The 18,806-nt window shown below is 38.6% G+C and overlaps 1 protein-coding gene across 22 annotated transcripts in view; it reads left to right on the top strand.

The window, feature by feature from the left end:
- Window positions 1-18,806, top strand: part of Patronin (calmodulin-regulated spectrin-associated protein patronin) — a 213,072-nt gene that overhangs the window by 41,649 nt on the left and 152,617 nt on the right. For 16 of the 22 annotated variants that reach the window (XM_053795430.2, XM_053795420.2, XM_053795424.2 and 13 more), the window contains exons 3-8: window positions 1,515-1,730; window positions 2,140-2,349; window positions 3,696-3,940; window positions 5,349-5,479; window positions 7,085-7,249; window positions 18,069-18,206. In XM_053795430.2, the coding sequence (XP_053651405.1) occupies window positions 1,515-1,730; window positions 2,140-2,349; window positions 3,696-3,940; window positions 5,349-5,479; window positions 7,085-7,249; window positions 18,069-18,206 (1,105 nt within the window). The remainder of the gene's footprint in view (window positions 1-1,514; window positions 1,731-2,139; window positions 2,350-3,695; window positions 3,941-5,348; window positions 5,480-7,084; window positions 7,250-18,068; window positions 18,207-18,806) is intronic. The other 6 variants (XM_053795411.2, XM_053795419.2, XM_053795416.2 and 3 more) reach the window with 6 other exon arrangements.

The following is an 18,806-nucleotide window of genomic DNA, read 5'->3' as shown; positions in this document are numbered from 1 at the left end:
TATTATTATCACACTGGCCAATTCACACCAAGGCAGGGTGGCCCAAAAAAGAAAAACTTTCACCATCATTCTCTCCATCACTGTCTTGCCAGAAGGGTGCTTTACACTACAGTTTTTAAACTGCAACATTAACACCCCTCCTTCAGAGTGCAGGCACTGTACTTCCCATCTCCAGGACTCAAGTCCGGCCTGCCGGTTTCCCTGAACCCCTTCATAAATGTTACTTTGCTCACACTCCAACAGCACGTCAAGTATTAAAAACCATTTGTCTCCATTCACTCCTATCAAACACGCTCACGCATGCCTGCTGGAAGTCCAAGCCCCTCGCACACAAAACCTCCTTTACCCCCTCCCTCCAACCATTCCTAGACTGACCCCTACCCCGCCTTCCTTCCACTACAGACTGATACACTCTTGAAGTCACTCTGTTTCGCTCCATTCTCTCTACATGTCTGAACAAGAACTATTAAGCTAAAATCAAAGAAAACTCAGATGAGTGTATATAGATAAATGTGTACATGTATGTGTAGTGTGACCTAAGTGTAAGTAGAAGTAGCAAGACATAGCTGTAATCTTGCATGTTTATGAGACAGACAAAAGACACCAGCAATCCTACCATCATATAAAGCAATTACAAGCTCTCATTTTACACTTGCTTGGCAGGACGGTAGTACATCCCTGGGTGGTTGCTGTCTACCAACCTACTACTGTTTGGAAATCTTTCTTTCAACGCACCAGCCGTATCCCACCGAGGTGGGGTGGTCCAAAAAGAAAAACAGAAGTTTCTCGTTTTAAATTTAGTAATATATACAGGAGAAGGGGTTACTAGCCCCTTGCTCCTGGCATTTTAGTCGCCTCTTACAACACGCATAGCTTACGGAGGAAGAATTCTGTTCCACTTCCCCATGGAGATAAGAGGAAATAAACAAGAACAAGAACTAGAAAGAAAATAGAAGAAAACCCAGAGGAGTGTGTATATGTATGCTTGTACATGTATGTGTAGTGTGACCTAAGTGTAAGTAGAAGTAGCAAGATGTACGTGAAATCTTGCATGTGTACGAGACAAAAAAAAAAAAAGACACCAGCAATCCTACCATCATGTAAAACAATTACAGGTTTCCATTTTACACTCGCTTGGCAGGACGGTAGTACCTCCCTGGGCGGTTGCTGTCTACCAACCTACTACGTAGCTGTTCAGAATTTTTTTTTTTTTTTTTTTTTTCTCAACAAGTCGGCCGTCTCCCACCGAGGCAGGGTGACCCAAAAAAGAAAGAAAATCCCCAAAAAGAAAATACTTTCATCATCATTCAACACTTTCACCACACTCGCACATTATCACTGTTTTTACAGAGGTGCTCAGAATACAACAGTCTAGAAGCATACACATATAAAGATACACAACATATCCCTCCAAACTGCCAATATCCCAAACCCCTCCTTTAAAGTGCAGGCATTGGAAATATATTCATTAAATTTGCTGCTGTCTTTGGTAATGTGATTTCTTGAAATTTCAGGGGGCAGAGCACCTTAAACCTGGCATTGTGCACCGGTTGGCCAATGCAGACCTGTACTGCTCTGCATTGGCCAATATCTATGGTGATCCCAACTTCCACAACCTGAGCCACTGGAACATCATACAGGCCCTGGCCAGGAAGGGGGTCTATGTTGCTGAACCTACAGATGTTGCTCTTACTGAGACTGTACTCATCCAGGTCTCTCCCATCAAAATGGTAAGTTCGTAGTGAACTAAACATGAGCACTGCTGAATCAATGTTCACAGGAGGGGGATTCTGTGTCTGGCAAGTGCGAGAGGCAGGAGCAACCAGCCGTAAAGCCATGTTGATAATGTGGACTTGGTGGCATCAGTTAATAGTGTTTTATGATTGCATTACTGCTATATTTTATTTGGATGCAGCTCTGTGGGGTTACTCCTGTGTCCAGTCTTATTTCCATAAGATGTTTTAGGCATGTTTAATCGTTAAGGTAAACACTGTATTTTATTTACAGTAAGCTGTGTAAATGTGCCTCATCTTTAGCTCACCCTTCATGTAAAAGGTTTAAAATAACAAATAGGATTATACTCCTATACATACTAATCTAAAATTACTATTTTAATGCTTATTTTAATTTTTTTTTCAGTCTGCTCACTTGGCTGTGATAGAAGCAATGATGGCATTGTACATTAGGGAAGTGGTTGTGGCCGATCGTGCAGTTGCTGTGTTGCAGCGCGTTGGGGGTGGAATGATGCCTGAACGCATTCCTCAAGACCAGGAGGAAGCTCTTGTTGTTTGGATCAGCCACGTCACACAGGCCTTGCAAGAACGAATACATCAACAGGTTCAGTCTCAGGTGAGTTCAAATTTATTTTAGTGGGCACCTCTTACATGAGAGTTAAAGCTCCAGAGAAGTTATAGGTTATTATAAATGTGAATTACATAAAACTTTTTTTAAGTTTTTCTCATTTTAGCCAGCATCAAGAACCATAGAAACTTCTAATTGTGAGAGACTGAAGAAGATAAAGTACTTTATCATGGTAGCTTTTTCATTGATCATTTTTCCTTGAATATCATAATAATCTTTATGGAATTATCAAACAGGTTATACAAATGCTTCAGCATCATGCAGCATGCCTTCAGTACTGTATTTATCGGACTTGTATGAACTGTTTAAGCTTATTTCTTTTATCTTAAGATCAATGGCCATCTCCTGCCAAGGCAGGGTGTCTCAAAACAGAAAACACACTTAAAATCATTCAGTCACAGTCTTCCCAGAAATATGCTGACATCACAGTCAGAGTACCTTCTGACTGCAACATTCCCACCCATCCTTCAGAGTGCACTGTACTTCCCACCTACAGGGCTCTAGTCCAGCTAATCAGTTGCACCTGAATACCTTCATAATAGTTACTTGGCTGACACTCCAACTTGTTCATTAAAAAAACCACTTGTCTGTTTACTTGTATTTAACATGCTGTCACAAACCTGCTGGATTTGAGGGGGTAAAAGAAGTTTTATATCTTATGCCTCCCTCCCTCCAGCCATTGAGACAGACACAGACACACACACACACACACACACACACACACACACACACACACACACACACACACACACACACACACACACACACAGACACAGACACACACACAGACACACACACACACACACACACACACACACACACACACACACACACACACACACACACACACACACACACACACACACACACTCTCACTCACTCACTCACTCACTCACACACTCACACTCACACTCACACTCACTCTCTCTCACACTCACTCTCTCTCACACTCTCTCTCACACTCTCTCTCACACTCACTCTCTCACACTCACTCTCTCTCACACTCACTCTCTCTCACACTCACTCTCTCTCACACTCTCACCCACTCACACACTCTCTCTCACACACACACTCTTACACTTTCACTCATTCACACTGCACCTACCTCTTTTTCTCTGATATATACACCCTCCTTGTCAGCCTATGCCACCCCATCCCCTCTCATTCTTACGTTCTACTTCTGTGTTCCTTCATTCTCATATTTAGTACTTTACAATTAATGCTTATTATTTCCTAAGATAAAACAATGCACATAGTTGGGGGAATGTCTAGCATACAATTGTTGCTTTCATTGACCAATTAGTGTGTATTTAGTTTTTTACCACACCCTCCAGGACCAGGAATTGCCAGTTTTCCCTCGTATTCAAGACCTAAGTGACTTGAGTGATGGGATTGGTCTGGCTGCTCTCATATCCTTCTACTGTCCCCAAGAGCTTCCTTGGGGTGACATAGCAGTTGCTGATCCTCCATCTATTGCCGATTCCCTATATAATATTGGTCTTGTCATCAGGTTTTGCCAAGAGAGCCTTCCATATAACCCTTGTCTCCTTACAAAAGAAGATATTGTATATATGCACAGGTAGGAAAAATTTTTTTTTATATACATGTATATATATAAATATTGTATTTGTGTTTTAAAAATGTGCTTGTACTTACAAATACCGTGGAACTTCGGTTTTCGTGATTAATCTGTTCGAAAAAGTGTGACAAAAACCGAATCGTTCGAAAACTGGAGCAGTATTTCCCATAAGAAATAATGTAACTCCAATTAATCCATTCCAGACACCCAATAATATTAACAAAAAATACATTTTATAGAGAATAACTATAGTTTTACAAACAGTAATCAACGAGAAATAAATACAAATGACTAATAAAATGGATAAATGAACATTTAACATCACTTTTACCTTTATTAACCCTTAAACTGTCCAAACAGATCGACGTTCAAATCCGTCGTGCTCCAAAAGTAGATCTACGTTTTTTTACATATTTTCAAATACTATAAAAAGTAGATAAAAGTTTTTTTACATGTTTTCAAATGTTAAAAAAAAAATCTTTTTTTTTACACACTTTCAAATGTTAAAAAAACATAGATCTACATTTGGACAGTTTAAGGGTTAAAGACTTGTTGGCGTATGGGAAAACGGCGAGGAGGAGAGAGGGAGGAGGAGCTTATTGTTTGGAAGGGGAATCCTTGTCCATAAGGAATTCAGGTATCGAGGCTCTGTCCGGAATTACTTCTTTTCTTTGTTTTTTACTGGCACTAGGACCAGCTTGAGAGTCACTGGACCCCTGTTGCACAAAAAATCTGTCCAGAGAGGTCTGTTTCTGGCATCTCTTTAAGATTTGCCTAAAATGAGACAAGGCATTGTCATTGAACGTGTTGCAGACATGGCTTGCAACAGCTTTGTTAGGGTGATATTTCTCCACAAAACTTTGCAGCTCATTCCACTTTGCACGTTTGTGGCTGGCACTTGGAACTTTCTTTGGCCCCATGATGGCTTATTTAGCAGTCACACTTTATAAACAGGCACACAAAAAAAATGGATTATTACGAAATGTTTCGGATGAACGTGCGGGGTGATGCTCATTCAACGAGAAACAAAGACAGACTGAGTCACGAATTCATGGGATACTTTGTGTGGGCGCTCGATTCCGGGAAGTGAGTGACCGAGTCACGTGGGCAGGTGGACGAGTTTGATACGGACCATTTTCAACTGTATGAGAACTGAGTGGATGTGTGAAAACTGGGACAAAATTTTGACGAAAAAAGTGATCGAAAACTGAATCGTATGAAAACTAGGGTATACAAAAATTGAGGTTTGACTGTAGATATGTTTATTTTATGATTCATAAAAGGATGAAATATTAGCTTTGCTGAAATTTCTTTAATTTTATTTTTATTTGTGAATTTCTATTTTAAAATAAAGATTACTCTACATTAATTTGTCACTAATTTTTTATTTACTTTTTTTGTTTTGTAGTTCAGTGAAGCAGAATGTGCTGGCCTTTGCAGCAGAGCTGTTTTTTCTTCTAGAGCTGGAACCGGTGTCCTGTGTGTCACTACCAGGTACTAAGAAGACCTCTACTAAATTTATCCAGCTCTCTTCCCCAGGTTTGTTGTGGTTGGTAGCCTACCTCTGTAGCATTAATATTACTTACTTTCTTGATGGAAGACAGTGTAAATAATTTATGTGAAATGTTTTCTCTTAATTGTGTTGCTAGGTTCTGTTTTACAAAAGATGGAGACAGGCTTTAGCAGATTTCAGGCATGGTTGTTACCTCCATATTAGAATTACACACACATGTAGCAACAGTTTGCTAACAGCACAGATTGTAGGGGCAGGTATCACCAACATTGAGTTGGTGCTATTTGTCGCTGAGCACTGGTGAAACCTAATCCCTGCTCTTATTGTGGCTGTGATTGAATCTTTGTGTTATGCTAAACTTTGGCAGTCTTGTGTTCATGCTGAGGAATTAGCAAAATAGAATAACTCATGTTTTGTTTGTGAATGATTTTATACATGTGGGAAAATTTTTGTTCTACAGCAGAACTTCGGTATTCACTGAGGAATAAGTTTCTGAAGTTGCCACAAATGCTAAACCTGCAAATAAAATTTGGAGCTACCATGTTGTAAGGTTATTGTTTGAATAAATGTATGTAAATTATATACAAGTATAGTGTTTGATAATTTAATTAAGTTTATTATTCCCTTCCTTGTCAAGACTTCACTGGCTAGGAAGGAGATGATTGAAAGTTTAAAAGATGAGTAATAACTTCTCCTCACTTTTATGAATCAGTACTATACTTGTCTATTTCTTGCCTTCTCTTGCTCAGAACCTACAAATGAGGCACTACCGCTCATAGGAACATAACATGAACAGTGGCTTCAAAGTTGAAAGTGGTGAATACCCAATTTCTTCTGTATAGTATATTGAAAAATATTAGATATACTTTTAAGTTACAGATTTCATAACTTTTCTTATTAACTTTACTGCTCAAATTAACATTCTTCATTTTTGCTTTGAGCCTTCCAGCATCATTGACTATTTGCTTGCATATATTTGCTTGCTGGTCCCACACTGCTTCTTTTGCTGTAATGAAGGGGCATTGATAATATGATGTTTGTATTGAAATGCAGTAAGCTCAGTTATAAAGCTATTCTATATATTGCAATTGTTTGCAAATGCAATTGAAAAGTGTATCCAGAATTGAGTAGCACATACTATGAAAACCTTGTCACATGCCATTAAGTTTTGGATGCACTCTTTCAATCACACAAACAAAAAATTGCACTATGTAAAGGTGCATTATAAGAGCTTACCGTATTCTCATAATTGGTCTTCTACTTGGTATATTAATTTGTTTGTTGTAATGATTATCAGGATGCTAAAGTATTCATGAAGCATTATGTGCTAAAAATGTTATATAGTAACACTATTATTATTTTCATGGGGAAGCACTAAACTTGTAAAGGATCTTACAGCACCTGGAAAAGTGGGAGGAGTTAGGGTAATTAGATTTGATCCAAGGAAAGGGAGGGCAGTTTCAATTCCTTTGATCAAGAGCCCTTCACCAGCATCAAGGCACCCCCCTTGAAGAGACCTAGTCAGTATAACAAATTACAGTACCTTTAATGTCTGTCAGTCATGACAGTCTGGCTAATAAGATTTTGGTGTGTGGATGGTAAAAGCTGGGTTCATATGGTGTACTGCACAGGTGGTGGTGGGTGCAGCGGTTGGAGTGGGTACCAACGGAGCATGAAGGTCATCCCTGACCTCCGTGCGAGCCTCTCGCCCTCCTCGGCCCACTCCACCGCCTCCTATTCTTCTGCCCGATCTTCCTCCCATTCACAGCAACGGTCACCCTATTCCACGCTAAGAGGTATACTAACCCTTTAAGATAGACCCCACCTGCATGGTTCCTTATGTTTCCTTTTCCAGTAGATATATAGTTCTATCGCTAGCAATATAGGCATAATTTTATTGAATTGGGGACCAGTGAAAGTTCTCTCTGATCTAACTTAAGTCTTAATTCATTAGCATAAGAGGTATGAAGTAATGTGTACTCTCCAACACCTCCAAAACATGAGTACTTTATTTTTTCAGACATATTCCTTTCTTTGTGTCCTTGCATGCACTTGCCAATGCATATGCTTTCCTACATGCACTTAGATGCTTCCTCCCTTAACCTATCAGTTTTATGATTTTGCTCATAAATTTGCAATATTGCATTCAGTCTGCTGAGTTTAGGGCAAAATTTAGGTTGGTCATCTTTATATATTCATGACTTAAACAAATATTCTGGTTCAAAATTGCAATTAAATAAAAGTATTTCCAATAACTATTTCATACACACATTTTTAAACACCAGGTCTAGGTATGCCAGCATTGTACCACCAGTGTCACAGCCTCCCCACTGACCATCAACCACTTATGGGCTGGTGGATCTGAATGGATCATGACATCAGTGATGCTAGGCATGATTCCTATGTTCATTAGGTGTATTCTATGTTAATAGTTATTGATATTTTTTCTTTGAAGTAATATATTTTTCCATATTTACCCTTATGGAAATTGTAGAGGCTTATTAATCCGATGATATACATTGTTATTTTGTATGAATCGTATGAAAATTCTTAATAGATTTTACAATGTAATCACTGTACAACAGGCAGTAATCTTGCATGTACATTAAAGAGCAGAAATTCATTATTCTATGTATTGTATGTATGTATGCAAGGCAACTAGGAGGGGGGTGATGATGCTCAAGGTTTTTCATGTTGTAAAAGCAACACTGCTTCAGGAGCAATGCATTGAGGAAAATGAAATGCAAGTGAGGCCAAACTGGTGTGTTAAGAGACAAGATCCGGCCATTACAGGCAGAAACCAGCCACCCAAGGCCCCGCCAAGTGACGACTCTAAAGTGCCAGATGTCAGGGAAAGTATTTTAAAAAGATGTGGAAACAACAGATAAACCCATACACATTACAGACATGGTAGTTAATTGTAAAATATAACCTGTGAATAATCATCGTAGGGTTGCTGAATGTTTTTCCATTTTGATTAAAAGATCAATAGGTAATTCATTTATGGCACCATTCAAACCAACTACTACCATGTTCCTTTTTTTTATTATTATTCACATAAATTCTAAAGCTCATATATTGGCCATGATTAATTAGTAGTTGCTTATTCAATTAACAAATCATAAGAGCTCACCATGCTTTTTGATTAACGATCAGATGGCAGTCGTGCCAGAACTCATCTGTGATATTATCCCTATGTAATGGGAATTTTCCAGTGTAATTTTTTCTCATCATAACTGTTCTAAACACCACCCAATTTTATCAATAGCCTTGTTCAAAAATTAAAACCATATACACCTACCATCCAACTTACGACCGAGTTCGGTTCCGAGAAACCAGTCGTAAGTCGAAATGGTCATTAGTCGAACTTTACTACTGAATATCAACAAAACATTTTTGTAATGACTTTATTTTATTGTTTTATTTTGGTGTTTCATGTTTTACTTTACTTTTTATGTTGTTAGTACTGTATTTTATACTGTAAGGTTTAGGATAAACACTGTGTACAATACAAATAGTTGTTTATTTCCCAGAAATTTGACATAAAAAACACGGTCGTAAGTCGAGCAGGTTGTAAGTCGGATGGTAGGTGTACCATATTTTGCGACTTATAAGACTTATTTAAGCTTCAATAGCTCGGCATCAGACATAACTGGGAGAGCTACAGCCCACCCCCAAACTTATAGCTCCCATCACTGACCTTCAGTTTATAGGATGCAGGGTGGTTTTTGGAGACGTTTTATGGAAAAAATGTATCTAATCCATGAAATACTGTAAGTTAAGCATAATGGATAAAAATAGAGTATGCGACCATCCCAGAGAATGGAGCCTTTATACAGAAACGAGGCTTTGTTTGGGTGGACTAAAAACATGTTGGGACACCTATACAGCCGTACTTACACAAAATGAGTCCGCCTGTCGTGTATGTTTATTAAACTTCGTAAATAATTGCAATTGGAATTACACTTAGAAATTCACAACAAAAAGCAGAGACCAAAGACAAGGAACCAGTGAACAGGCCCACAGCAAGGGCACAAGGGCTCTAACGCCAACATTTAACACCATAGCCGACAACTACAACACAAACCTGCTCTCCAAGCTGTGAGAGACAAATGGTCTAACACAATAGTCATTCCAAACCAGACAAGAGTAAATTTGAAGTAAGTATCATATGTTGGCAAGTAGATATCCCAATGTTCATACTTAATCATGACATTAAAGGCAGTTGGAAACATTTGTGAAATTACTAGGTTTAAGATTATGTACAGTGGCCTCAATTAAGAATGAATCAAGCTTGTACAAGCCAAGGCTATTATTATATAATGAGTGGTGTTTTATATATATACAGTGGACCCCCGACTTACGATACTAATCCGTTCCTGAGAGCACATTGTAAGACGAAATTATCATGTCAAATTAATTTTCCCCATAAGAAATAATGGAAATCAAATTAATCTGTTCAAGACACCCAAAAGTATGAAAAAAAAAATGTACCACATGAAATATACATTTTCCTACACACAAAAAGGAGGATACATGCACAATATATATTGTGCATGTACTAGTGTACTAAATGAAGAATAAATGACACTTACCTTTATTGAAGATGTAGTGATGAGTGATGAGACACTGTGTCCTGGGAGTGCCTTTTCCTCCCAAGTAATGTAGGTCCTGTTTGGCATTTTCTTCCAGAACAGGCCTTATCGCACTGTGTATGTCACTACGATTCTTAAATCTCTCAAACCAACCTTTGCTTGCCTTCAATTCACCAATATGAGCACTAGTTCCAGGCATTTTTTCCTGTTCACCTGGGTGTTAGTCGACTGGTGTGGGTCGCATCCTGGGGGACAAGATTAAGGACCCCAATGGAAATAAGTTAGACAGTCCTCGATGACACCCTGACTTTCTTGGGTTATCCTGGGTGGCTAACCCTCTGGGGTTAATTGTTTCTCAGTATTCCTGATAAGCCACACCAATAACAGTCTCTCCACATCTTTGAGTAGTGCAGCTGAACGTGGTGCAGCAGCAGCCGACCGTGGAGCAGCAGCAGCCGACCGTGGAGCAGCAGCAGCTGACAGCGCTACAACAGCAGCTGACAGTGCTACAACAGCAGCAGCTGACCATGGTACAGCAGCAGCAGCTGATCATGGTATCATAGTATTTCAATAGTATTTCGCACCCTTTTTACCATAGGGTTGGCACTAGAAGCTTTCTTTGGGCCCATGGTGGCTTATTTAGCAGTTACAAGCACTAAAAACACTGGAATAATACAAAATTTATCGAATATATGCGTGAACCGTACAGGACGAATGATGTAAGTAAAGTTTTTCAACATACATCGGGGTCAAATTTTTATGCTGACAAGCATCGTAAATTGATTTTAACCCTTTCAGGGTTTCTGATGTACTAGTACGGCTTGAGCACCAGGGTTATTGACGTACTAGTGCACCTAAATTCTAGCGCCTTCAAATCTAGCAAAAAAAAAGCTGGTAGGCCTACATATGAAAGAATGGGTCTGTGTGGTCAGTGTACACAGTATAAAAAAAATCCTGCAGCACACAGTGTGTAATGAGAAAAAAAAAATTGACCGTGTTTTTGGTTTAAAACAGCGACTTTGCACTGTATTTTCATATGGTATATATGGTTGTATTCTAGTTTTCCTGGTCTTATTTTATAGAGTGGAAGACATATTACAGAAATTGAGATGATTTTGATTGGTTTCACAATGAAAAGCACCTTGAAATTGAGCTCAAAATAGGAGAAATGTTCGATTTTTGCCAAAGTTCAAAAGTAAACAAATCGTGCCTTGCGTTGAATACGCGTCAACTGGTGAGTCTAATATTCTTTCATAAGTGCGCTGATATTATTTATACCATTTCTACACTAATGCAGTAGTCTGCATAACAGCAAATCTTCTATTTCTTGTGAGAATAAAAATTGAAAGTGGAAAGCAAAAGAAATGTAACAGGGGCCTGGGGATGTGACTATTGAACAGAGGAAATGTTATTTTAGGGCCAGGAATGTCTGTCTTGTTTATTCTGGACCCTATTTGGAAATCGGCATCTTTTGAAATTTGTGTGAAATTGGCAAAATTTCTAATTTCTGACCACTTTATTGGATAGTCGAAATTGGTAAATGGGTGGCTTCTTGTACTCATTTGATAGAAAAAATGGAGTTCTACCGAAATAGTTATGACTTTTGTCGACTAGTCCACTGGAATTGGCTGAAAATAGGGCTCAAAGTGGGCGAAATCACTTGTGTAAACATTGTCGAGACTGCTAACTTCGCGAGAGCATAATTCCGTAAGTTTTCCATCAAATTTCGTGCTTTTGGTGTCGTTGTGATCAGGAAAAGATTCTCTATCTTTTCATAAGATTTCCCCCCCCCCCCACCCACCCACAAAAAAAAAAATTGACCCTGAGAACATTTTTAGGAGAGGGCCTCTCAACCCTGAAAGGGTTATCGTAGGTCGAGGGCATCGTAAGTCAGGGGTCCACTGTATATATGTTTAATTGATTAATTGCTGCTTCTAAGATGTTTCTTTCCACCACTGATGAACTAGGACCTATAGTTCAGGCTTCAGACTACCTAGCAGGGTTATTGCAAATTCGTGTGTGATTAAATGTGGTGTTTGATTCTTGCATTGTCTGGCTCAAGTATTGGTGGTTCTAACCTAAATTCAAGAGGTTTACTTTTTGCCCAACATAAAATAAAGGACAACATCTGCAGGTCACCCTGCCTCGGTGGGAGACTGCCTACATGTTGGAAAAAAAAATCTACAAGGCAGTCTGTACACACCTACCATGTTTGCTAGTGAATTCTTGATCATAAAATACCCTCTAAGGTTGTGATTAAGCACAAACATTAAAATAGCTTTCTTCTACAAATGCTAGATCAGCTGAGCTTTTATGATTGTTGGTTTATTGTCTGCAAGCAAAATTATCCTGATTGACCAGGTGGTTAAGAGGGAAGCCTGACCTTTAGCATGACTATGGTCATAGTATATCACAGACAAGGTACTCGGGATACATTTTTTTATCATCGCTAGGATCCGTGACCTACTAGCCTTCGTGTATGTATTAATTTAACAAAAAAAATTTATGCAGCAGTTGTCCATAAAAAAATTGTATGTAAAAGTTCAGCATTATGGTGGGTGTGCAGCAAAGGTGTAGTAACCACAAGCCTTTGTCTCAGATAGTTATAGAATAGTAGAACATTAATGTGCATTGTGCTGAAAAGAGGGTAGTCATATGATGTCTTTGCATTTATATATTCCTCAAAAACTTTTTTTTTTCCAAGTTACTTTCTCTGGATATTACTAGGAAAATATTGACATGGTTGCTTTCTAAGTTGCTGAAAGTGACAGGTTAATATTTAATTTCTTGTTTTCTGTATACTGTGTGAGCATCTGTCACTTATTCTATTCTCCATGTATTTACTGCTGGTTTATACTCAGATTTTTCTTTGCCCTAATTCTTTCTATATCACACATTTGCATATATTTTCATTTTTGTGTGTTATTGCCAAAAATAATTATTAGCAGCACTATAGGATTTTGTATTCTCTTATTAAATTAAGTTTACACTTTAAAAGTCCAACTCCTTTAGCTCATTTACTACCCTCCATTTTTTCTTGTTTTAATGCAACCTTTATAGTTCCCACACATTTTAATACCATACACTGTTTTGTAACTTTGAGCAAGTCCTCATTATATGTTAGAGATGTGTCACCTAGAAGTGCAGAGTTCAATGAAATGATGTATAGCAAACTAATCTCCAATAGTGCTAATGTTATAAAGAGGGGTTACATACCATAGAGATGAATGTCTGTCAGATTGCCAGCAAGTCCTTGGTGTACTGTAGCTTACATTTGAGATGATACCCAAAAGAAATGTGTGGACTTCTTGAACACAGCAGCCACCCCCACCACTGTAGAGTGACCCAAAAGGAATTAGATTCACCATTTCTTTTTCAATGGCTGTCTTGCCAGAAGTACTCAGACATCACAGTTTAAAAAATTCCTTAGAGCTACAGCCTCCCCTCTTTCAGAGTGCAGGCACTGTACTTCCTTCCTGGATTTGAAGTCTGGCCAACTAATTTCTCTGAATCATTGCATAAATGTTACCTTGCTCGTACTCCAAAAGCATGTTAAGCCACACCGATCTATCATGTTCATAAAAACATGCTGGATGCTCAAACCCCTGGGTCTCGAAACAAAGTTTCTCCTCCCTCCTTCCCCATCCCCTACCGAGGCTCCTATTTAAGAAGAAAGGCTGAAACCATTAGCTAATTTATAGAGATATGCATGATAACCATATATTGTATATTATGACCTTTCAAAATTTGAAAGAATAGATTAGGAAAAAATATCTAAACAGCATCAACAGAAGAGGCTGTAATTGTACAGTACATAGAGTTCTCAAAGAGAGGCTGAAAGGCTAATACCCCCATTTAAGGTAGGTTCTTAATGGTAAATGGCTTTTGATTCGAGGAACTTGACTAAACTTCCCCTTCCTTGGAGTGAACTTGAATGCCTCTTAGTACAATAGTCTGGGATAAAATAAAGGTACTAATTGCTGTTGGATATTTAAAAAAATTACTTGATGGATACTGAAGTTGGGGTACCATGAGCATTTTCTGTTCCTGAAGCTACAAATGGTACTTTATAGATTTTGAAGTTTTCAAGTTTTGATTGCTCTCTCTTCATACTTTACAAAACATTAAAGAAAAAAGTAAAATGTGCCACAGTATACTAAGAGCTGTCCTCCCTCCCCACCTTTTAGTAAGTCAGTTACATACAAAAGACAACCATTTACAAATATTTAATAATAAGTCATTTAATGTAAAAAAAAAAAAATAGGGTAACCTAACTCTTACTAATATAAGCATTTTAAGAGGATGTGACCAAAAAAAAAAAAAATATAGATTTTTTTTTTTTTAGTGCAGGTAGATTATCCTTCCCTCCTCTCCACTTACATTAGTTCAGTGTAATGCAATCAACCTAATAGTGCCGCTTCCATCTAGTTAACTTGTAGTTTTTAGCTTTTACTATTACCATTATTTTAGTCGTGTTTATGAAATGATTAGACTGATAACGATACAAATTCTATAAATTATGAACAAGTGAGAAATGAATAGCATGACTGAAAGGGTGTATTTAAATTGGTAATGGAAGGAAAGATGGGTAGGGGTCCTCCAAGGAAGGCCTGGAAGGAGGGAATAAAGGAAGTTTTGAATGCTTGGAGCTTGAATAACAGACTCTTATTAGTATTTAGCTCAGAATGGAGACAAGTGGCTTTTATGACTTGATGTGTTTTTGGTCTTTCAAGTCTTGGAGGTGGAAAGCACAGTGGCTGTGCTCTTTAAGAGAGGGGTGAGAATGCTGGAATTAGGAGGATCATGTGAAACGTGATGTCAGAATGCTTCTGGCAAGACAGTAATGAATGTCTGTCTGACTCTCTTTCTCTGTTTTTTTTCTTTCTTTTCTTTTTTTTCTTCTTTCTCTTTTCTTTCTTTTCTTTCTCTTTTCTTTCTCTTTTCTTTTTCTTTTCTCTTTTTTCTCCTCTCTTTTTTCTCCTTTCTTTTTTCTCCTTTCTTTTTTCTCCTCTCTTTCTCCTCACTTTTTTCCCTCTCATTTTTCTCCTCTTTTTTTTCTCCTCTCTTTTTTCTCTCCTCTTTTCTCTTCTCTCTCTCTTTTCTCTCTTCTCTTTTTTTTCTCTTTCTCTTTTTTTTTTTTTTTTTTTTTTTTACACAGGGTTTGACAAGGTTAAGGATCCCTAGCTTTATTTACAGGTTAAGGATTCCTAACTTTATTGGCAAGCTAAGAGCTGTTACCTACATCAGCTCATTTGAAAGCATTTTTATTGTTATGAGACATACAGGTAGGGAACAGGATGAAGTTGGAGCCATCTGTGGGCCAGCATTTTCATTTGATCAACTGACTTTATCTCGTTGACATCATTATGCTGTACGAATGTGTTCCATACTCGAGTCACCCTGGGTATATAGGATCTCAGATGGAGTGAAGTTCTGGAGAAGGGTACAGCCAGAGTGAAGTTGCTGCTTTCTGCCCGTCTTGTGGCATAAAAGCTTGTTTCACGCTGTCCTCGAAGTGGATCCAAGTGTGGTACTTTGACAATATTGGCCTTGTACATAAGAGTAAGGCCACCCACATCCCTCCTATGTTGAAGGCTCTGCTGAAATGACAGATCTATCCAGGATGGGTCCAGGCGAGAGATGAGACGTCTTGCTCTGTTGTCTACTCTGTCAAGCAGTTGCAGATGAAAGGGGGGGCAGGCAAACCAAGAAAGTGGAGCATACTCAAGGTGTGAGTGTACTTGTGCCTCGTACAGAATCTTGCAACCCTTACTGTCAAGCAGATGCGAGATACGGCGAAGTGCTGTAAGCTTCCTGGCTGCCTTGTTTGCAAGATTTAGAACATGGTTCTTCATGGTTAGTTTGGAGTCGAATTTCACCCCAAGGATATCAACTTCTTCTCCAGGTGCCAACACCCTCCCATTCATCCTTACTACTGCACCAGCATTACCATTATGGTGCCTAGAGACGATCATCATTTGTGTTTTCTCAGGTGCAAATGTTACTTGCCATCTATTTCCTCAAGCTGATATAGCTCTCAGCTGGTGATTGATGTAGCTTAGAGCAGCTGGCATTTCTTCTCTTGGATAAGTGAATGTCAGTGTACAGTCGTCTGCATATGCATGTGATTCTGGGATGAGACGAAGAAGGTCGTTGAAGTAGACATTCCATAACAATGGTCCCAGCATGCTTCCTTGTGGAACACTTGCTCCAATAGGATGTCTTGCTGATTCCGTTCCATTGAGAACTACACTTAGAGATCTACCATGAAGGTAATCACTGTAGAGCCTGCAATTCCCAGTGCTTGAAGTTTTGCTAAGAGGCCCTGGTGCCACACCCGGTCGAAAGCGCCAGCAATGTCCAGTGCTACCACACAGCTGACTTTGGATTCATCCAGTGACTGGTGCCACTTAGTGGAGAGGTTTAACAACAGATCAGCAGCAGAGTAACCTTTCCTGAAGCCATATTGATGATCACAAAGTAGTGAGTGGTAGTCAAAAAACTCTGTCATTTGTCTTGAGATTGTCTCAAGGATCTTACCAGTGATTGACAGGAGTGACACTGGTCTGTAGTTGCTGATTTCTGCTCTGCTCTTCTTTTTGTGAACAGGGACTACATTTGCCTTTTTCCATAGAGAGGGCCATTTACACTGTACTAGGCAGTGCTGAAAGATGCGAGTTAGAGGTGCTGCTAGCTGGTCTGCACATCTTCTCAACAATCTTGGGCTCAACTTGTCTGGGCCCACAGCCTTCTCTCTCTCTCTCTTTCTCTCTCTCTCTTTCTCTCTCTCCTTTCTCACTCTCCTTTCTCTCTCTCCTTTCTCTCTCTCCTTTCTCTCTCTCTCTCTCTTCTTTCTCTCTCCTTTCTCTCTCCTTTCTCTCTCTCTTCTTTCTCTCTCTCTTCTTTCTCTCTCTTCTTTCTCTCTTCTTTCTCTCTCTCTTCTTTCTCTCTCTCTTCTTTCTCTCTTCTTTCTCTCTCTCTTCTTTCTCTCTCTCTTCTTTCTCTCTTCTTCTTTCTCTCTTCTTTCTCTCTTCTTTCTCTCTCTTCTTTCTCTCTTCTTTCTCTCTCTCTTCTTTCTCTCTCTCTTCTTTCTCTCTTTTTTCTCTCTTTTTTTCTCTTTTTTTCCTTTCTTGTCTCCCCTAACTTTGGTGGGAGATGGCTGATGTCTAATAAATATACAGTACATGTATTTATTACACACATACACAGTGGAATAACATACAAATTAGCAATGTATAATCAGGACAGTCTACCTTGTTTGCTTTTGATAGCTTGATTTAGTGTTGTATAAAGAAATTACTTGCATGAAAATAAACATTAGGTTTCTACATGTTTTCAGTGGTGCTCTTTTAAGAATTCAGTGATAGTGTACTTCCTTTGGAATCAAAGATCATTCAGGTGAAATTTCATTTAATTTGCTGTAAGTATGGCTTTTAATGTGATTTCTGAATTCTTAAAGTAATTAAACCTAGGAAAGTGATGAAGACTGAAGGCCACCTGCCTATAATGGATCAAGGGGTTATTACCCCTCTCAAGGTTCAATCTTTGTCTAGACCTCCTGATCCATTGTTCTGTCAGGTTGTTGGTGCTTGCATTACACACTGTCATAAGCACCTCAGCCTGGCTGATCAGAAATCCATTCATTCCAGTTCCTATCACTAATTCTGGCAACATATTTTACACCATGGTCATTGACAGTTGAATAAACTGTACTATGCTTGGTTGTGCTGCAGTTGCTTTGTGTAGCTTCAGGCTGGTACCAGTTCTTGTGGTATGTGTTGTAGTCTATAAACTGTAAGTTCTTTTTCAGTATATATGTTAGAAAAACTTATCTTCTGCATTTTTTTCTCTGTGTATGCTTATCCCTATAGTTTAAAAATCGAGTTTTTTTTTTTTTTCAAATATTAAGCTTTTACCTAATAAATCTTATAAACAAATACACACACAGAAAAAACTAAGAAGGCATGAAGCTTAAAATAGTAAGTTAATGATTGACGAGTGCCTGTTGATGGTGCACTAGGTCGGGGAGGAGGCAAATCACCATCCTCTGGGGGAAGCGGATCGGGATCAGGAACAGGAACAGGGACCGGGTTGAGACGACAGCAGTCCCTGACAGAACGGGACCGGCTACGCAGGGATCGAGTCTCCGTCCATGAGGGTAATCACAGACCCGTTTAAGTAATGTTTGCTGGAGATCTCTAGTAGGTGTAACATCTTCAGGGATTTAAGTACTGTATTTCATATACCATTTTACTTGTTTGTTTGTAAATTTGCTTGATGGTAATATAGCAAAACTAACACTTAAAAATAAAAAATACTTTTTTTTGCATGCACCATGTTAAGACATTTATAGAATTATGGCTAAAATTCTTTTGGAATAACATAAAATTAGAGAGCCTTAATATAAAGTTTAAAAAAATGTTAATTTCTAGGATGCATTAACTAATAGTTTAAAAAAAGGGTGCATAATTTTTGGTTGATATAGAATATTAAACAAATGAGTTACCAGAAAGTAACTTATTATACATGTATAGTAAAAATATTCAGTATATACACACATCTGGGTGAGGGGGGGGGGACTAATTGACCTTACACTAAACCTGCATTTCTTATGCTGCTTTTGCTCCTAATGGTATGTTGAGAGAGATGTTCTCTGTACATAATAGCTTCATCCCTTGCTATACTGTCTTTCACTTTTGGTGTGGAGCTAACTTTCTTATTGTCATAGTGCTTAATTCTTTATATTTCTTTAGAGTGG

Source organism: Cherax quadricarinatus, chromosome 78, assembly GCF_038502225.1.
Source record: "Cherax quadricarinatus isolate ZL_2023a chromosome 78, ASM3850222v1, whole genome shotgun sequence".
In the NCBI taxonomy this organism is placed as follows: Eukaryota; Metazoa; Arthropoda; class Malacostraca; order Decapoda; family Parastacidae; genus Cherax; species Cherax quadricarinatus.
Note: the sequence above shows the minus strand (reverse complement) of the source record. Positions and strands in the feature narration are given on the sequence as shown.